At 51.6% G+C, this 15,274-nt stretch overlaps 1 protein-coding gene across 1 annotated transcript; it reads right to left on the minus strand.

The window, feature by feature from the left end:
• Window positions 1–710: 710 nt before the first annotated feature.
• Window positions 711–8,179, minus strand: LOC136640482 (major histocompatibility complex class I-related gene protein-like). Its single transcript, XM_066615648.1, has 5 exons — window positions 7,916–8,179; window positions 7,445–7,720; window positions 2,447–2,731; window positions 1,832–1,912; window positions 711–1,111 (listed from the first exon to the last, which is right to left on the minus strand). The coding sequence occupies exons 1-5, from the start codon at window positions 8,112–8,114 to the stop codon at window positions 1,092–1,094; spliced, it is 861 nt and encodes a 286-aa protein (XP_066471745.1). The 5' UTR covers window positions 8,115–8,179; the 3' UTR covers window positions 711–1,091.
• Between the last annotated feature and the right edge of the window lie 7,095 nt (window positions 8,180–15,274).

Genomic DNA, 15,274 nt, shown 5'->3' on the forward strand with positions numbered 1-15,274 from the left:
ATTTCTTCCTGGATGATGCGGTCTCTCTGGACTGGAAGTGACTATAGGACATGCCCCAGTTGCGCAGTTCAGAGGTGCCACAAGCACACCTGGCTGTTTTGGCACAAGGATGTTCTACTTCAAAGGACGGTGAGGGGAAGTGATTCCAGGGAGTGGCTTTCAAGGACCCCAGATCACTGAGAGGGCTGGGCTCTCCTGCTAAAACAGACCAGGCTTCCCAGGAGATGCTGTGAGACACCAACACTTGGTTCAGGGGACCCAGCAGCCCATTTGGGGTTTACGCAGCCCTGGGATCATTTAGGGTGCAATCCTAACCCCTTATGTCAGTGCTTTCCAATGTCAAAGGGACATGTGCTGCATCTTGCAGTTGGGTATCACTCACCCGAGGCCTCCTCAAAGTAAGGGAGTGTTTGTTCCCTTACCTCAGGGCTGCATTGCCTTTATGTCAGTGCTGGACAGCATTGACATAAGGGGTTAGGATTGCGCCCTGTGTGTCTTTTGTACCTTTCCCAGCTCTGCAACATCCTTCCTGAGCTGTGGAAACCACAACTATGGACAGTTTTTCAAATGCTTCAACAAAATGTGCTCCATATGAATGGCACCCAATATCAGACAAGCCAAAAGCTTTCTGCATCAGCTGCTTCTGTGAAAGGAATATCCTTTTAATAATAATAAAAAAATCAGGATTGCAAAGCAGAAGGAGTCAGGAGCAGTTCATCAGGTAAGTCTCCCTCAGTGCTTATACATACACACACACACACACACACACACACACACACACACACACACACACACACAGAATCAGAAAGTCAGTCACAAGGGACTTCCAGAGATCATCCAGTTCCACCCTCTGCAGGGAAGCAGGGCACAAATGCCAAGCACTCCATGGCACAAGCTCAGCTAATCTGTGGTTAATCATCACCAGGGGAGGACATCCCAGAAGGTTCCCTGCAACAGCACTAGGAAGTCTTTCATGGTGTCAATTCACGATCCGCTGGCTTCAGTTTTGCCCCTGCATCTTCTCTCTGGACCGATGCTGGAGGATGGCTGAGATCAGAATCCAGGGAAGCAGGGCGGGTGGGCAGAGCTTTCTAAGCACCTTTCCTTCCCCCTTCAAAAAAGAAAAAAACCCACTCTTGATCAGTCAGACTTTGTCCCCAAAAATTGATTAAAAAATAAAAATACCCATTCCTTTCCAGCCATCCCCCTTTTTCCTCCTGCCTCCTTTGGGGGGGGGGGTACTTCCTATGTTGACTGCTATTATAAGACAAAAGGCACAATCCTAGTTAGGTCTACTCAGAAGTAAGTCCTATCTTGTTCAATGGGGCTTACTCTCAGGTAAGTGTGGTTAGGATTGCAGCCTCAGAGTGCTGCTTTTTGTTTCTTGTGTATAATAATCACACCTTCATCCCCATTTTGGGGGTAACTGAGGTGGGGTGATGTAATGGGGAGCCGTGGCCAATGGCCACAAGGATTGGGGAGCCTCTGGCCGGAGACGTTTGACAACCACTGGTGTAATCAATCAAATGTCCACTATCTTTTGGTGACCTCAACTCTGAGAATCCCTGCCTGCTGGGCAGCTGCAAATCCAGGTGACCTGAACACCTGCTGGGCCACATGATCCTCTTTGGCAGTGGGCTGTCAGGGAGCCTGGGACACCAGCATGTCCTCAGCAGCCTGTATCTCCTCCATGTATTCCTCACCAACTGCATTCATGGACCAGGACACAGAAGGAGAAGACAGTTCCCAGTCTGAGGGGCTCAGGATCTGAAATCTGCTCCTGAATGATGCACACGTGTGGCCCAACAGAGGCATGCAGGGATGTACTTACTGACATAGAAGAGGACTCCAGCCACACTCAGGACCCCCAGGACCCCCACGATGACTCCCACAGCAATGAGCCAAACAGGCGCTGAGGGGGAAATGGAAAGAGCACACATTGACTCAGACTGAAGTGGGCTCTGCAGAGCCTCAGGCAGAGATCCCGAGACCCTTCGACTGGAGATGGGACCCTGAAGCTGGGACACAGGCAAACCACGGAGATGAGCCCCGCTCTGGGGTGGCCCTGATCCAGGGCCATTCCATCCCCTGGAGACCCACTTGAGCTCAGCATCTCAGGCCTTCAAGGGAGCCTGCAAAGGTCTCCACTGATCTCATATGAAGGTCTGATTTGGGGGCACTCTCATGTCACCCACTCAGAGCAATGAAAGCAGAAGTTTCTGCCTCCTGCTCTCCAGGGTTTCTCTGCCCACTCTTTCCAGCAGCCACATCCTCCTTCCAGCCTTCAGCACAGGCGTGTAGCAGCAGCTCTGAGCCCCAAAATACACACTGAGAGTTGCTGATGTCTTTCTTCTTCGAGTCCCGCCTCCCAGAATCTGCCCCCCACTCTACCCCCCATCCCACGAAGAGCTTCCTCCCCAGGCCCCCCTCCCCTGCAGCCTCTCACCAGACCCCTTCACGGCCACATCCAGAGGGTCCTGTAGCCCATCATGTTCCACATGGCACCGGTAGCGGCTCCTCTCCTTGGGATCAATCTCAATGCTCAGCTCGGTGTAGTAAGTTCCATCCGGGTTGGGGCTGACAACCCCATGGAACGTGTCCTCCTGCCCGACCTTCCCATCCCTTCTCCAGGTGACATTGATCTCCTTGGGGTAGAAGCCATGGGCCCGGCAGAGGAGGGTCTCCAAGCTGTGCTGGCTGTCCTTACGTGTCACCTTTACTATGGGGGGCTCTGTGGAAAGAGTGGCAATGCCAGTGTCAAGACTGGGGTCCTTGGCTGACTCACAGGATGGATGCTGGAGTTTAGCAGAAAGAAGGGACCTTCTCATCCACCTCCTGCCCCAAAAGCAGTCACACCACAAGAGCAGCATCCTCGAGAGACTAAGATCTGCAAAGAAAGGGACTCCACAGCATCCCTCAGCACTTGGTACAAAAGCTCCAAAGCAAGAAGCAGCAGATCTGGGACTTCCCTGTGATCTCCTCCAGGGCTTTGGGGCAACTGTCCCTGGACCTCCACCACAGCTGAACAGAGGTCGGGGGTGTGCAACCTTTTCTGTGTCACAGAAACCTTTCAAATGAAAGCACTGGCCCCCTCCCAGAAAAATGCAGACATACACAAAATGCCTTTTGCAGCTGGCTCACGGACCCCGTCCACAGAACTCAGGGCAAGAACCACTACTCTGGACTGGAGAGCAAGAAGTGAGCATTGCCCCCCCCCCCAGCATCTGGGTATGTCCATCAGGGATGGCTCCTGAAATGGTCGCTATTCATTCTTCCACCACTGCCCTCTCTGCTCCTTCCTGCAGTTCTTTTTCTTTTCCTGAAGCTGAACATTCATCCCCGAGTGAAGAGGAAGAATTCCTGAGTCTCCTGCTTGCCTTGACTAGTTCTTGGAGGTCCAAATGGCCACCCCAAATTCTCCTCTGTAGTTTCCAAGAAGGGAGGAAACTTCAGGGGCAGTGACCAGCACCCAAAATAAGGGGATGAGGTCAGCGATTCCTGTATTTCCAACTGGATGCCATTTTTAAAGAAGGAAAAAATGGTTCCCTTACAGATGCACTCTGCACATGCTCCAAGGCACTGTCTCCTTATACTGATTTTTACCTTGATCTTTCTTCTAAATGAGCTTCCTGTCAGAAGGGGAAACAGACACGGCACAGGGCGAAGGCATGTGAATTTTGATAAGGTGGAGGAGGGTGAATCTTCCAGGGCAAAATATGTGTAGAGACAACTGCAGAAATACTCCCTCCTCCTCCTCAACTCTCTGAACCCCCATTTCAAAAAAGGGGAGAGACCTTTGGCTGCCAGTCTTGGGAGACGAAGTGACAGACAGGCGTGTGTGCGTGAACTGTGCAGAGCGGGTGCAGCTTCCCAGAGGAAGGGAGAAGGGATTTTCTGTTGGGCATGGGGCATTGCCCCCTTCCTAACAACAACAAGAACAAATGTGTCATCTAACAACTTAAATACTGGCCTTCGGCTAGGCTGCCTGAAAGACTGTATTAGTGCAGAAGCACGTTTTGGTTTTAGTGAACTTGGCAACCTAACAGCAGACACATCTGCTTCTGCGCAGAGCACATTCTGAGCCGCCCGACCTTGTTCACTGCCTTTTACTTAGTAAACAAGATTTGCTAGCATTAGAGATAAAGAGAAGCGGTTAGACCTAGAAATGTGTTGTTGTCAGCTAGCGTTATCAGTAACCTTTAATAACCCTCAGTATTGCACTGTATTGCTTCATGAGTTTGAATCAATAAAAGGCTTGGAGGAGGCTAGACAAGGATCTCTCTCTCTCTCTCTCTCTCTCTTCCAGCTTCTGGCTTCCTCCCTGCATCTACTTTTGCATCCTGCCTGCTGTCTCATTCTTTGCTTCTGCGCCAGCACTATATCCAGCAACTGGACTCCTGAGAGTCCAGGTTGCTCCCAAAGGTGATTGCTACATCAAGCAGATTGACTCTTGAGTCTTGCTGCTTCCCAAAGATGTTGCTATGTTACAAAAAAGGGCTGTTTTGTTAGGAGAATTAGTATATTACCGTTTGGAAACTTCAAGATCGCAGGCTAGATAACGTAATGCAGAGAAAATTCCTTTTTGCTTAAAAGGGAGACTGAGAGAAAGACAACTTTCAGTACAAGATTATAGTTTTATTACAAAAGCACAAAGGTAAACAAAATGCACATTTCTTTGTTCTAGTTCTTGAATATATTGTACCTAGCTTATGGTGGTTGCATGTAGAGTGTATTTGGTGCATCCGAGAAATTAGAGAAAGGGAAAGATTTTAGGGAAGGATTTTAGAGGTCCCTGGTCTGCATAACCCAGTTGCTAACTAAAGATGGGGAGAGAAGGGGAGAAAAGAGGGGGGGAGAAGGGAGAAGGTTCCAGACGCAGATATAGTTACCTGTCTTGTGGAGCAGTTGGATGGGATGAGGGAAGAGTCCGAAGGAGGACGACCTCTGCCTTGGAGGGGCAGCCAGAGAGAGCAAGCATGTGGCGAAACTCCCTCTCTTAAAAGGATTTTTGCTGACCTGGATGACCCGGATGTGTCCCAGAGCTGATCTGGATGCGCTTGCTCACTACACACAGTGGGGCACTTGGAGCATGCAAAACACATGATGATCAGGAAGTCAGCTATCAGCCATGGCTGGCCTCCTGGGGGGGGTAGCTTGCTTTCTGTTGCCACTGCAGGGAATTTGGAGTCAGGATGTACCTTATCAGCAAATTCAATGGGTCTAATGGCTTGCTAGCTAGGAGAACTTACAAAATAGACAACAATAGGAGACACTTAAGCAATGATTTACAGTGATTGAGACAACAATTTACTCTTCCAGACTCCTTGACTGGGGGATGGGGATGTGGTCACCATGAGCCTGACTTGACTTGATTGTCCTGTGTGTTGAGGTTTAATGGGTTTGCATAACAGTGACTGGATTAGGAGACACTTTGCATACAGTTAAACTTGTGACTTTACCAGGTTTTGGAAATTGGGCCTGTTTGCTTGGCCTGTATGATATTTTAGTCCATAATACATAACCAGATATAAAATCACAACTTAAAAGGAAAAAGGGGATTTTCACGTAACAGCTACATCTGGCGCCCGAACAGGGACCCTTTTAAAACCTGTCTCCGTGTTCACTCTGCCTCTCTAACTCCTCACTGCATCTACATTTCAAATCTGTCTGCCGTCTCCTCTTTTCTGCCTCTCTGACCGCTTGCTGCTCCAGTTCCTACCCTCAACCCTCAGAGTGCTTTTGCTCCTTGCACTCCATCAAGCAACAAGGCTCTAAGCCTTGTGTGCCTCCCAAAGTAGCATTTGCTACATTCTTCCATACAAGCCTTTGTGGAAGGCCCCCTCTTCTCTCGTCCCCACCACCCTCTCACATCTCTATTTTAAGTATTGCTACTGCATTTCTTTTCTTCTGCTTCAGCAAAGTCCTCCTCATTTGCTTTTTCTTCTTCTAATAATGTGCAGGCATCCAAGAAAGGCTTTCACCATCTCCCCTATTTCTATTCGATGCTTTAGGAACAAAGCCCAAGTGAAATCAATTTGCCTGACCTTTTGTGGACTTTCCCCCCATCTTTCTTCTTTTCTATTCTGTGCTCAAGACTTATATTTCTCCTCCATACCATTACTTTCACCTTCAAACATGTAGACTTGATCCAAGGCCATGTGTTCAGACACACAGGGCACAATCCTCACCCCTTATGTCAGTGCTTTTCAGCACTGACATCAGGGCAATGCAGCTCTGAGGGAAGGGAACAAACACTCCCTTACTTTGAGGAGGCCTCCGTGAGTGACACCCAACTGCAGGATGCAGCACACGTCCCATTGGCACTGCTATGCCAGTGCTGGAAAGCACTGACATAAGGGGTGAGGTTTGCGCCCACAGTAAACTAGGAGAAGGGGTGGAGCTGACAATTGGGGCCTGGAATTCTGTGAACTGAACTGGGTGACCTGCTACTGGAGCCTTGTAGTTGTGGTCTGAAGGTGTGAGTTTCACTTTCCAAGGTCTGAGTTGTACTACTACATGTTGGTGCTTATGAAGAAGACGTTTCCACTACAGCTTTAATCCACTTTCAATGCGCTTCTATTCCCTAACATAGTGCTTCTCAAACTTTTTAGGACAAGGATCCACTTTACAGAATATATGTTAAGAGCATATGCACAGTGAAAAGTCTGGATCTGTAACATTTCCCCGATGCAGTCAGATACCATCGGGGTAACATATTGAAAATAAAACAACCATTGAAATGAATGGGGTCCCACCTGAAATGAGCCCATGTGGGACTGACCTACTGGGTTCTGACCCACAGTGTGCATGCTGTGGGGGGACTGTTTATTGGGGAATCTGGGAGCTGTCAGGGCTGCTATGAAGAAATGAACTGCATTCTACAGAACGCACTGGGGAAGAGAAGTGCTTGGAGGGCGGACTGAAGAGGCTGTGGAAGTGCAGTGCTGGAGGTTGCGGCACCCACATTCATTTGTGATGAAGGAGGAAAGTCTGCAGTATTTTTGCCCTGCAGTTTGTTTTGCCCCCTGTGTGCCCCCCTCTCTCCAGGCCTGCCTGTGCTTATGTGGGGGGTGTTGCAGGAAGGGCGCAGTCTGCAGCCAGGGCCTGAGTGGCTCGGGCAGCGCAAGGGCCCGTCAGGAGTGCAGGGGGTGGTTTTGCCCCAGGAGGAAGGGGGCTGGGGGAGAGGACTGCGCCAGTTCTGCGACAGGGCGGGAGGAGGCCCCTTCAGTTCAGAAAGCTTCCCGCTTTGAAGGACGGCGGTGGGGCCTGGAAGAAGGGGTGGGGCTGAGGGTGTCTCTGCCAGCCCCGGCTCTGCAGTTCCCGTTCCCTGGGTGCTCCAGGGGTTGCTTCACCGGGGACGGTGCCCTCCCTCCACCGGGCTGTGAGCAGGGGGAGCCTCCGGTGCTGTGATGGGAGGCCTGGAGGAAGCGCCCCGCCAGCTCACCTTTCCTCTGCAGCATCTCCGCCCCGTAGCGCAGGTACTTCTGCAGACACTCTGGGCAATCCTTCTCCAGGTAGTCCTTCCAGTACTGGGCAATGACCGGCTGGGCCTCCCACTTCGCCTTGGTGAGCTGCGCTGCTGCGTCGGCCGCCGTCCAGGTGAGCGTGTCCTTGTCAAAGGTGAGGAAGTCCCGCCCGTCGTAGCCGTACTGGTAAAATCCTGTTTTCCGTCCATCCTCGCTCAGCTCACAGCCGTACATGAGCTGCCAGGTGTGGAGCCCTGCAAGGGACCCGCGGGGCGTCAGAGCCCAGGCAGGCAGAGCCCGAGCCCCGCCCCACTTGGCGGTCGTGCCCGGAACAGGGTGTGGCTGCTGAGCCTCCCCCCCCCCGGAGCTCGGCAGGGAGCCTCTCCCTGAGCAGTGGGCGGCCCGACCAATCGCGAAGGGAGAGCGCGGCTCCGGGGCCTCCTGCTCACCTCCGCTCTGGTTGTAGCGCTGCATCGCGGTCTCCACGCTCTCTCTGAAGGTCGCCTCCCAGCCCCGCAAGACCTCCGTGTGCCGCTCCCAGTACTGGGGGTCCTCCTGGGCCACCTTCTCCATCCAGGGCACCACAGGCACCGCCCTCCTCGTGTTGCTGTCGTAGTGCCGCAGTTGCTGCCCGTCCACGTAGCCCATAGTGCTGAATGCGGGCAGCCCTGGGCCGGGCTCCGACACCCCCGTGTACAAGTAGCGCAGCCTGTGCGACGCCAATCCTGGGGGGAGACCGTGAGGGGCTGCGTCCGAGTGGCGGAGGGGCGAGTGCAGGGACAGGATGGGGCTCGACCTTTGCTGCAAGCAGCACTGCTGCTGAGACCGGCGCCCCCCCACGCCCCCTGCACCTCCACCAGCCCCTCGCTTCCCTCTGAGGAGAGCGCTGGAATTCTGCTCACTTGCACGCGCTTGAAACGTCTCCAGGCTCCTCTGGAAGGAATCACACGAAGAGCCAGACTTCCTCTGCCCACAGATGCCGCCCCCCGCCTTCCCACTTGCGCACGTGTCCACAGAGTGCACCACTAAAAACCCCACACTGTGGTAATTATATGTACAAGCACTGAGCTTGGCCTTAGTATGTGGCAAATGACAACAGTCGCGCCTGCGCAAGAGCAAGCTCTCGGCCTTGGTCATATGCTGAGTGTCTGAAGCCCAGTGCAGTAAACAACGGGAGGTCTTTATCTCAAGAATGTTTTGCGGTTGCTAGATTCAGTCAGAGCCAGCTAGGAGCAGCTAGTGTAACTTGTATTGCACAGTATTGCCTCATGTGTAGTGAGACTCAATAAAAAGGGCTTGTTGAGAGCTAAGCGAGACCTTCTTCCTCAGTTCCAGCTCTCCCCCTGCATCTATATTCAAACCTGCGTCTCTTCATTGTTCTGATTTTTTGCTGCTCAATTTCCTTTTTTTAACCCTTCAGTGCTCTGCACTCCCTCAGGCAACAAGGTCCAAGCCTTGTGTGCTTCCCAAGCAGCATTGCGTTGCAACACCACACGGCCCACTTGGCTCCGGCCTCAGGAACAAGCACATGCAGCTCGCTGGACTACATGCACTCCTCCCCCACAGCTCCACACTGGTTGTAGCTGTACTGCACGTTGTCGCTCTGAAGTTCGCCCCCCAGCCCTGAAGCCACCTTGCACAACACCTGAACCCCTCAGCACCAGTGTCCAGACACAGGTCAAGTGGCACAGACCCTCACGGTCTACACAAGGAGATGCTCCACCTCCAAAACCTCTGTAAGGTCTTTATTTGCTGCCTTTTCCTTATTCCACAGGACAACCCAAAAAACTCCAGCCCTCCTTCACAGACCACACCAGGAAGGCCCGAAGTTTCCCTGGAACTGCCTGTTTAACACTTCCAAAAGGCACCTGTAGAAGAAGGTGTGATGTGGCCTGGCCTCAGTCTGCCAGCATGGACACTTGTGGAAGTATCGTCTCCACATCTGCTCAGCATCACAGCTACTCAGAGTAAAACTATCCAGACAACACCCATCAGGCACCATTAAGACAATAAGCAACATCCCCTGGAGAAAATGCTGCCCCACCCCCATTTTCCTTCTCTAATCAGACTGATTTCTCAAAGGTCAGCAGCTTCCCATTCCCAGCTTTTATTTTCACTTCATGGCCTGGAATTCTTCACAGACCAAAACAAGCTTCTCCACCTGCCCACTTCTCAGCTTCTGCCTCCAAATTTTACAGCAGCCTCTTTTACAGGCTTGCAGGAGCTGCAGGAATCCAAATATTCTTCATATCCCTGGTGGTGGAGCTCCCCCCAGCCAGTCACATGCTTTGCAGTGGTTCAACTTCTAGATTCCAGGCAGAGATCCTCACTCAACCCCCATCTTACCTGACCAGAATCACCCAAAATCTGTACCCAAAATCCTAGTTTGCATCTGTGACCAAATCACTGCACATGAATCCCAGGCTGGCTCCCTCCTTGTGGCGCTGCTGTGATGGAGACAGGACTCGCGTGCACAAGAGACAATCTCATTACAAAGCAAAGGCTGTGCACAATATGTCACTCCGGTCCTATCCTGTTACACAGCCAAGGTTGACCTCTTGCTTTATGACAATCAGCACCAACAAAGCCAGCACGGCAAGTATAAAACTGTGGTAGATTCATGGTAAGTATAAAATTGTGCCCTAAATCCCCAGTTTAATGCCTCACTAGTGTGCTGACTGGGCAAACAGCAAGCAAGGGAACCTTGATCTGGAGCAGAACTGTGGAAGGGGCAAAGGGTTGGAGTCCCCTTCTGGACCCAAACCAAATCCCAAATCAGCTGGTCCAAAGTCAGATCTGGTCTGGCCCTCACCTGCTCCAGGTTTGCCTTTGCCTTGCCTTGTGGGGCAGGTCTGGTTAAATGGTTCTGGGGCCAAGTTACAAGAATTGTTGCCAGTCTTCAGGATTTGGTTCCCTCCTCTCACTCTCCTGAAGTCAGACCTCCAAGTGGGAAAGCATCTTGCCTCCAGTCTACAAGTGCTTCAATGCACACGGCCACTAAGGCACCCTGCAATGTGTAGCTTTCCACATGTTGGCAAGAAATTTGGGGAACTGCAGATCAACCATTTTGCAGAACCAGTATGTTTCAGGGATCTCCTTGGCCAGAAGAGCAAATAACCTCCAGGATTTGAAGTTGCTGTAGGACAGGCTGTTGCAAAGCAAAGGGGGAGAAGAACCCTCAGAAGCAGGACAGAGTAACCTGGACAAAAGACCCTTGGGACTGAGCTGGGGTGCAACCAACATCCACCTACAAAACGTGGGGTGGTTTCTCATCCAGACCAGTGTGGAGGCCATGCTCTCAATATGCTCACCACCAACATTCCTGTGCTTGAGAGTCATGCAACTAAGAGTTTTGCAGTTGTGTGAAAGTGGATGCAGCAACATTCCTTCAAAATATTGCCTTCCAAAGCATTTCATCATTCTAAAGGAGAAAATACCTACTCAGATTAAAAGCAGATATAATTAATACTTCCAATTTCTCCATGGCTGGCCTCTGGAAAGAGTTCCACCTCCCCCCCCCTCCCCACAGGCACTCCTCTTGGTTGGGGTGGGAGAACATGAGCTCTGTGAAAGTGCTTCTACAACAGTTCTTTTTGGGGCTTTATTCAATTTTTCTTCTAAATATTAAACCTCCCGTTTTAAAAATAAAAAAAAATCTCAATGGCATATTTTCGCTCCCCCACACTTTACACATCTAGTGAAATATTTAACTTTAATATTGTGAAAATATTTAAAACTTAGGAGATTTGCAGAGATCACAACCTTTGTTTTTCCTAGTTTTATTTGATTGCCATTTTTGACATTGATAAATAGAAATCTTTAGATCTATGTACAGTAATAAACTGTATAAAGGTAGAGCTTGATGATGTTAACTATTCTCACAGATCACCACAAAATCTTGCTCCATCTGCGAACTCCAAGCGTTAAGGTCAGACTTTCCCCTTGTTTTTTTCCGGACAAAATGCAGCTGTGGAGATCTGCAGGGAGGGGGAACACCTGGCCCTCTGTAGGTTTTCACTAAAAACAACCCCTCCCCACTTAAAGCTCCTTTTTCACCTCCCATGGAGAGAAAAGACATGTGGTTACAAAGACAGACACACAGAGAGGCAACAGCTCCCCAGTTTTTCCTGCCAGTTCAGGATCACACTGGATGCATCTGAAAAGGACCCTAATGCAAGAAAACTGACTGGGAGATCTGTTTGTTGGATAAAACTCTTTCCCCTCCATGATGCTCTATGGACAGTGGTTTGGCTATAATGGTGACTGGTAGGAGTGCTTCCCCCCCAGTACAGTTTGTTGAACCCTTGATGTATAGAGCCTAATCTGCCCTGTCGGTTTTGAATCCCACCAAAAATTCAGAACTGTGGGTCTCAGACCCACAGTTTGGGAACCACTGCTCTCTAAAATAAATATTACACTATTGCATTTTTAAAAAATTACTATTTTCAATATGTATTTTTAAAAACCTCCCCCCCCCCCCCCGCTCTGTTGTTATTCCAGAATGCAAGAAATTTCAACCAATTGTTCCTGGAAGGAACATATCCCACTGGGCTCAGATTTCCAGCAGGAATCCTGGGAGTCGGATGTGTTCATTTATCCAGCTCAGAACCAGACCAGAGTTTGTCCAGCCACTCCTTGTGGTCAGGAAGGACCTCCACTGAGCTCACCATTCAGCAAAGGCTCCTTTGGCACAGTGGTTCTCAAACTGTGGGACCCACTAGGTCCCAAACAATCCACCAAATAGACAGCACAATCTTGAAACTGCATCACAAACCACAATCAAACTTGGATATGAAAAGCTCCAAAGCCCCATTTTAGTCACTTGCTGAAATGCAGACGGAAGGGAGAGTTCCTGACTTCCACAGAGAGGGCCTTCAGGAGAACTGGTCCCAGCACTGAAGGCCCTGCTCCAAACAGCTGACCATCATTCGTCCAATGAACTGGGTGCCCAGGACAAGGCCTCTGATGAGGTCTGCCCCATCCAAGGAAGTCAGCCTTCAGGTACTCCAGCCCCAAACCATTTGGGTTTTAAAGGTCAGCACCAGCACCCTGAATGGGGCTGAGCGGGAAGCCAACAGGCAGCAAGTCCAGCACTCCCCACTGACTCTCCCAGTCAGTGGCCAAGTTCTTGCATGTTCCCCCAGCCCCAACTCTCCAAAGCATTGCAGGGGCAGCCCCACCACTGCCAGCTGCGACAGCTGTTCCCTGGGTGCTTCCACCGCCACCAGCACTGAAGATGAGAGGTTGGCCCCATTGGGGTGCCCCTCGTGGTGCGGATCAGCCCCCGATGCCACTCCTGGGCCCCACACAGAGCACATTCCCACCACCTCATCCAGGCGTGGAGAAGGGCGGCCAGACCCGCCTCTTCCAGGAGGGCTGCAGACAGTCCCCCCACCGAAGTGAAGCGGTTCAGTTGCTCCTCTTAACTGCCCCCCCCCACATGGGGCCTCCGTGATCGCGGAGGAGCCCCGACCTCCAAATCTGGTCCGGGTGGAGCACACCCCATTCAGGGCAGGCTGAAGGCTGTTCCTGGAGCGGCCAAATCCCCAACCGAGGGCACCCCGTCCTGCCGAGGGAGGGGTCCGCGTCCCCCTATCCAGATCTAGGCTTGCCTGCTGGGGTGGGGGGGGCTGTCCTGGACCCTCGTATTTGCCATCGTCTTTCCACCTGAAAAGCGACAAAGGGCGAAAGGGCTCTTGGCCCACACGACGTGGGGGGGAGGAAGGCTCCCCTCCGCCAGACAGACGATGGAGCGCCTCCAAAGCAGGCAGGGCGGCAGGGGCAGGCGGGACTGGCCAGCACTCCGGCTGTCTCCGGGGAGAGACCCCCGCCCTGTCCCGCCTCGCCTGCCCGGGACGCGCCTGGAGCGCAGACCGCCAGCCCCCCGACCGCCCGGGGTTCAAGTGCTGCTCGCCGCCCAAGCGGGAGCAGAGCCCCTGCAGGCACTCACCGGAGCAGGCGCCCAGCAGGAGGAGCAGCGCCGTCCAGCGAAGGAGGCGCATCTCGGCTCTCGAGCACGAACCTTCTACTACCGTCTCGCAGCCGTCGAGGGCCGGAGTGCGGAGCGGAGGAAAGACGCCCAGCCCCAGGCCGGAGCAGGCGGGATTGGCCGCAGTGGAGGCTCAGCCAATGGGAAAAAAGAGGCCCTGCCAGCCGCGCTGCAGCCGGGCAGAGAAGAACAGAAGAACAGAACAGCAGCCCCTCTGGATCAGCCCCATCCAGTGCAGCTTCCTGTATCTCACAGCGGCCCACCAAATGCCCAGGGAGCACACCTGATAACAAGAGACCTGCAAGGCCTTCTGGGAATTGTAGTTAAGAACATAAGAACAGCCCCACTGGATCAGGCCATAGGCCCATCTAGTCCAGGTTCCTGTATCTCACAGCGGCCCACCAAATGCCCCAGGGAGCACACCTGGTAACAAGAGACCTGCATCCTGGTGCCCTCCCTTGCATCTGGCATTCTGACATAACCCATTTCTAAAATCAGGAGGTGGCATATACACATCATGGCTTGTACCCCGTAATGGATTTTTCCTCCAGAAACCTGTCCAATCCCCTTTTAAAGGCATCCAGGCCAGGTGCCGTCACCACATCCTGTGGCAAGGAGTTCCACAGACCAACCACACACTGAGTAAAGAAATATTTTCTTGTGTCTGTTCTAACTCTCCCAACACTCAATTTTAGTGGATGTCCCCTGGTTCTGGTATTATGTGAGAGTGTAAAGAGCATCTCCCTATCCACTCTGTCCATCCCCTGCATAATTTTGTATGTCTCAATCATGTCCCCCCTCAGGCGTCTCTTTTCTAGGCTGAAGAGCCTTTCCTCATAAGGAAGGTGCCCCAACCCCGTAATCATCTTAGTCGTTCTCTTTTGCACCTTTTCCATTTCCACTATGTCTTTTTTGAGATGCAGCAACAAGAACTGGACACAGTACTCCAGGTGTGGCCTTACCATAGATTTGTACAACGGCATTATAATACTAGCCGTTTTGTTCTCAATACCTTTCCTAATGATCCCAAGCATAGAATTGGCCTTCCTAACTGCCGCTGCACATTGGGTCAACACTTTCATCGACCTGTCCACCACCACCCCAAGATCTCTCTCCTGATCTGTCACAGACAGCTCAGAACCCATCAGCCTATATCTAAAGTTTTGATTTTTTGCCCCAGTATGTATGACTTTACACTTACTGACATTGAAGCGCATCTGCCATTTTGTTGCCATTCTGCCAGTCTGGAGAGATCCTTCTGGAGCTCCTCACAATCACTTCTGGTCTTCACCACTTGGAAAAGTTTGGTGTCATCTGCAAACTTTGCAACCTCACTGCTCAACCCTGTCTCCAGGTCATTTATGAAGAGGTTGAAAAGCACTGGTCCCAGGACAGATCCTTGGGGCACACCACTTTTCACTTCTCTCCATTGAGAAAATTGCCCATTGACACCCACTCTCTGCTTCCTGGCCTTCAACCAGTTCTCAATCCATGAGAGGTCCTGCCCTCTAATTCCCTGACTGACACGGTCCCTCACCAAAGGCTGCTGAGGAAACTCCACAAATGCGTTCTGAAAGTCCAGATATATAATGTCTACGGGTTGTCCCGCAACCACATGCCTGTTGACCTTTTCAAAAAATTCTATAAGTTTAGTGAGGCAAAACGTACCCTTACAGCCCCCAAAACTGGGACACAGAAAAGGGCTTAGGATGGTGTTGTAGTTTGTAGTATACATGGAGTTACGGATGGGAGAGGGAGAAGCACACGGCTACTCTGTTAGACACTCAGTTCCTTTGAAACCATTCAGAGTTTTACAGGT

The sequence above is a fragment of the Tiliqua scincoides genome, chromosome 2 (assembly GCF_035046505.1).
Source record: "Tiliqua scincoides isolate rTilSci1 chromosome 2, rTilSci1.hap2, whole genome shotgun sequence".
NCBI classification, from domain to species: domain Eukaryota; kingdom Metazoa; phylum Chordata; class Lepidosauria; order Squamata; family Scincidae; genus Tiliqua; species Tiliqua scincoides.

What these genes read in the sequence shown, in the direction of transcription:
- LOC136640482 (XM_066615648.1), bottom strand. Translation starts at nt 8,114, where the DNA reads ATGGGCTACGTGGACGGGCAGCAACTGCGGCACTACGACAGCAACACG. An exon ending in GCGCTACAACCAGAGCGGAG is followed by an intron (nt 7,721 to 7,915) that starts GTGAGCAGGAGG and finishes GGTCCCTTGCAG; the next exon opens with GGCTCCACACCTGGCAGCTC. An exon ending in GGAGATGCTGCAGAGGAAAG is followed by an intron (nt 2,732 to 7,444) that starts GTGAGCTGGCGG and finishes CTCTTTCCACAG; the next exon opens with AGCCCCCCATAGTAAAGGTG.